The sequence below is a fragment of the Galeopterus variegatus genome, unplaced genomic scaffold (assembly GCF_000696425.1).
Source record: "Galeopterus variegatus unplaced genomic scaffold, G_variegatus-3.0.2 Scaffold1401, whole genome shotgun sequence".
NCBI classification, from domain to species: domain Eukaryota; kingdom Metazoa; phylum Chordata; class Mammalia; order Dermoptera; family Cynocephalidae; genus Galeopterus; species Galeopterus variegatus.
The window spans coordinates 130428-133313 of NW_007727512.1; the positions used below are offsets into that span (position 1 = coordinate 130428).

Below are 2886 nucleotides of genomic sequence, written 5' to 3' on the forward strand. Positions count from 1 at the left end.
CGGTCCGGTACAGGGGCAACACTGAGGGTTGCGATCCGTTGCCGGACACGGAAAAAAAAAAAAAAAAAAAAAAAAGAAAGAAAAGAGAGTTAAAGATAAGTTGGACAAGGTTTGAGGAAGGAGGTGAGGGCATGAGTGGAGCCGTGAAGAATGGGTGAGATTTGGATAGGGCAGTGAGGGGGCAACCAGTTCTGTAGGGTAAGGGTGGACCAGCAAGACCAAAGGTACAGAGGAGGGAATAACCCATGTGTAGCTGAGTAGTTTGAAACTAGGTTGAGAGGGGTCAAATTATGGCAGACAGAAAATGTTCCATTTGATGCCACATGCAGTAGAGGGCTATCATAATTTCCTGAAGAGGAGGATGGTGCGCTGATACAAGCAGGGATTTGGGAAGGCTAGTCTGAAAGCAGTATTCAGGAGGCACTGCAGTAGAGACACCCAAAATCCAAGACTTTGCTGTAGTCCAGGAGTGAGAAGGGGAAGGTCTGGCCGAGGGACATGAAGATCAGAATAGAGAAAAGGGTAAATCCAAAGGTTGTGCCAAGGGAACTTGGAGGCCACGTTGATAGAGATGAAGGGGAGCCTGGACAATGAAAACTGATGTTCAGAATGATGACTCTGGGGCCCTGTAACATCTTCACTCAGCAAAGAGATTCAATTATATTTACTAGATTATACTTACTGACTGCTAACACCAAATAAAGGCTATACTTCGTTTTAAGAGCCATAGTAGTCAATTAGTGGCCATAATCAAATTTTCTTTGATAACTGAGAATTGTATAGAGCCTTGGGACCATCATTCTGAGCATGAATTTCGCTTGTCCAAGACGTTGAATGTATGAAGGGAAATAGATTGGGCTGAATGTGTGTTGACTCCAGAGTATCCCCTGGGAGTTGTGTCTTTGCACATGTTATTGATATCAACTTTTTTCCTTCTTAATTTGGCTTGTATCCCAAAAGCTAAGATGCAGAAGAAAAATCCAGTGAGTTAAATTACCTTTTACATAACAAAGAAGTGAACTTAAAAATAAATTGAGCTAAAAGGTGAGATTTTAACACTAATTTTGTTTTTTTTAAAAAGTAATTAAAACAAAACAAAGTAATGCATGCTTGCAGAAGAAAATTTGGAAAATGCCAAAAAAATTAAAAGAAAAAGAAGAAAATAAACATCACCTATAGTCCCATTGTCCATAAATAACCATTAATGTTCTGATGTACACATTTTCAGTCTTTTCTATGCGTATGTCTATTTTTAATGGTTTTTAAAAATTGGGGACTACACCATATGAAAAATTTTGTATCCTGCTTTTTTTCACTTACTTGTATTTTGTGAGCATTTTCCTCACCATTTAGTATTTGAAAACATTATTTTTAATGGCTGCAAAATAGCCCATTGCATGGATATACACTTTTGCTTTTCCTCTCCTAGTGAGCATTTAGGTAGCTTTCTGTTTTTAAAAAAGTATAAATAACACAGTGATTAAGATCTTTGTAACACAAAGGTCAAGGGTTCAGATCCCCATACCAGCCAGCTAAAAAAAAAAAAAGAACTTTGTGCAGAATTTTCACCACATCTCTATTTCTTCTGTAGAGATTTCTAGACGTGGGATTACAGGCTGTAAGAGTTGTGAACATTTTTAAGGTTCTTGATAATATTGCTAAATTGCTGTCCAGAAAAGCTGACTAACTTACACCCCAGTTTTTCAGCTAAAAACTTGAAGATTTTTCAACTCAAGATTTTTGACATTCTTAAGAAAAACTTGACAAACCCTGAAAGCTCTCTCTACACTTTGATAAATCCATTCTGCTAATCTGTCAAAGAACCACTTCCTGTGTCAGGGCTTACAACCTCATTTGTATAATGCTACAGAACCATGTTTTCTCCTACCTGTTCACGTTTCCTTTTCTGACTCCACGTATGGATTTTTGTATCTTCCAGGTTCAGGTGTGGGACACAGCGGGTCAGGAACGCTTCCGCAAAAGCATGGTCGAGCATTACTACCGCAATGTGCATGCAGTGGTTTTTGTCTATGACGTCACCAAGATGACATCCTTCACCAACCTCAAAATGTGGATCCAAGAATGCAATGGGCATGCTGTACCTCCACTAGTCCCAAAAGTGCTTGTGGGCAACAAGTGTGACTTGAGGGAACAGATCCAGGTGCCCTCCAATTTAGCTCTGAAATTTGCCGATGCCCACAACATGCTCTTGTTTGAGACATCAGCCAAGGACCCCAAAGAGAGCCAGAACGTGGAGTCAATTTTCATGTGCCTGGCTTGCCGGTTGAAGGCCCAGAAATCCTTGCTGTATCGTGATGCTGAGAGGCAGCAAGGGAAGGTGCAGAAACTGGAGTTCCCACAGGAAGCCAACAGTAAAGCTTCCTGTCCTTGTTGAAACCAAATGGTGTAAATACAAGATAAATTAGCACTGGAGTTTTTCTTTCCCTTTTTTCCATGCCTGCCTAACGCTGACGCCTGCTTGTTTCCATACAAATTGATATCAAATAAAATTTGTATAGATTATCGCATGGTTTTATGTCTTGCTTTCCTCCAAGACGACATTGCTGATTGTAATGAGTAGAAGCAGCAGCTTGCCCTACTACAGTGATATATCCGTGCCAAGGCACACTCCCTACCAGCCTTCTATGCTATCTGAAATTCTCATTGTTTGAGTCACTTCAGGACTAGATCATTCTCTCACTCAGTGTCATCAGTGGCAGAAACACCAGCTGGGGTCAGACACAGGCCAGATATGTTTTTCTAGTGAGCGAATGCAGGTGGTGGGATAGAGAAGTCTTGAAAGGAAGCACAGACTCATTATTTCCCAGGTTCCCTAGATGTGTGCCTTGGATGTTGAGATGTCAAGATAGGGTGCTCTCTCCCTAT

At 40.7% G+C, this 2886-nt stretch overlaps 1 protein-coding gene across 2 annotated transcripts in view; it reads left to right on the forward strand.

Annotated features, from left to right (window-relative positions):
- The window catches only part of RAB33A (RAB33A, member RAS oncogene family), a 10289-nt gene extending 7764 nt beyond the window's left edge, over window positions 1-2525 (forward strand). For both annotated transcript variants that reach the window (XM_008576782.1, XM_008576781.1), the window contains exon 2: window positions 1940-2525. In XM_008576782.1, the coding sequence (XP_008575004.1) occupies window positions 1940-2395 (456 nt within the window). In that variant the 3' untranslated portion in view covers window positions 2396-2525. The remainder of the gene's footprint in view (window positions 1-1939) is intronic.
- The last annotated feature ends 361 nt before the right edge of the window (window positions 2526-2886 follow it).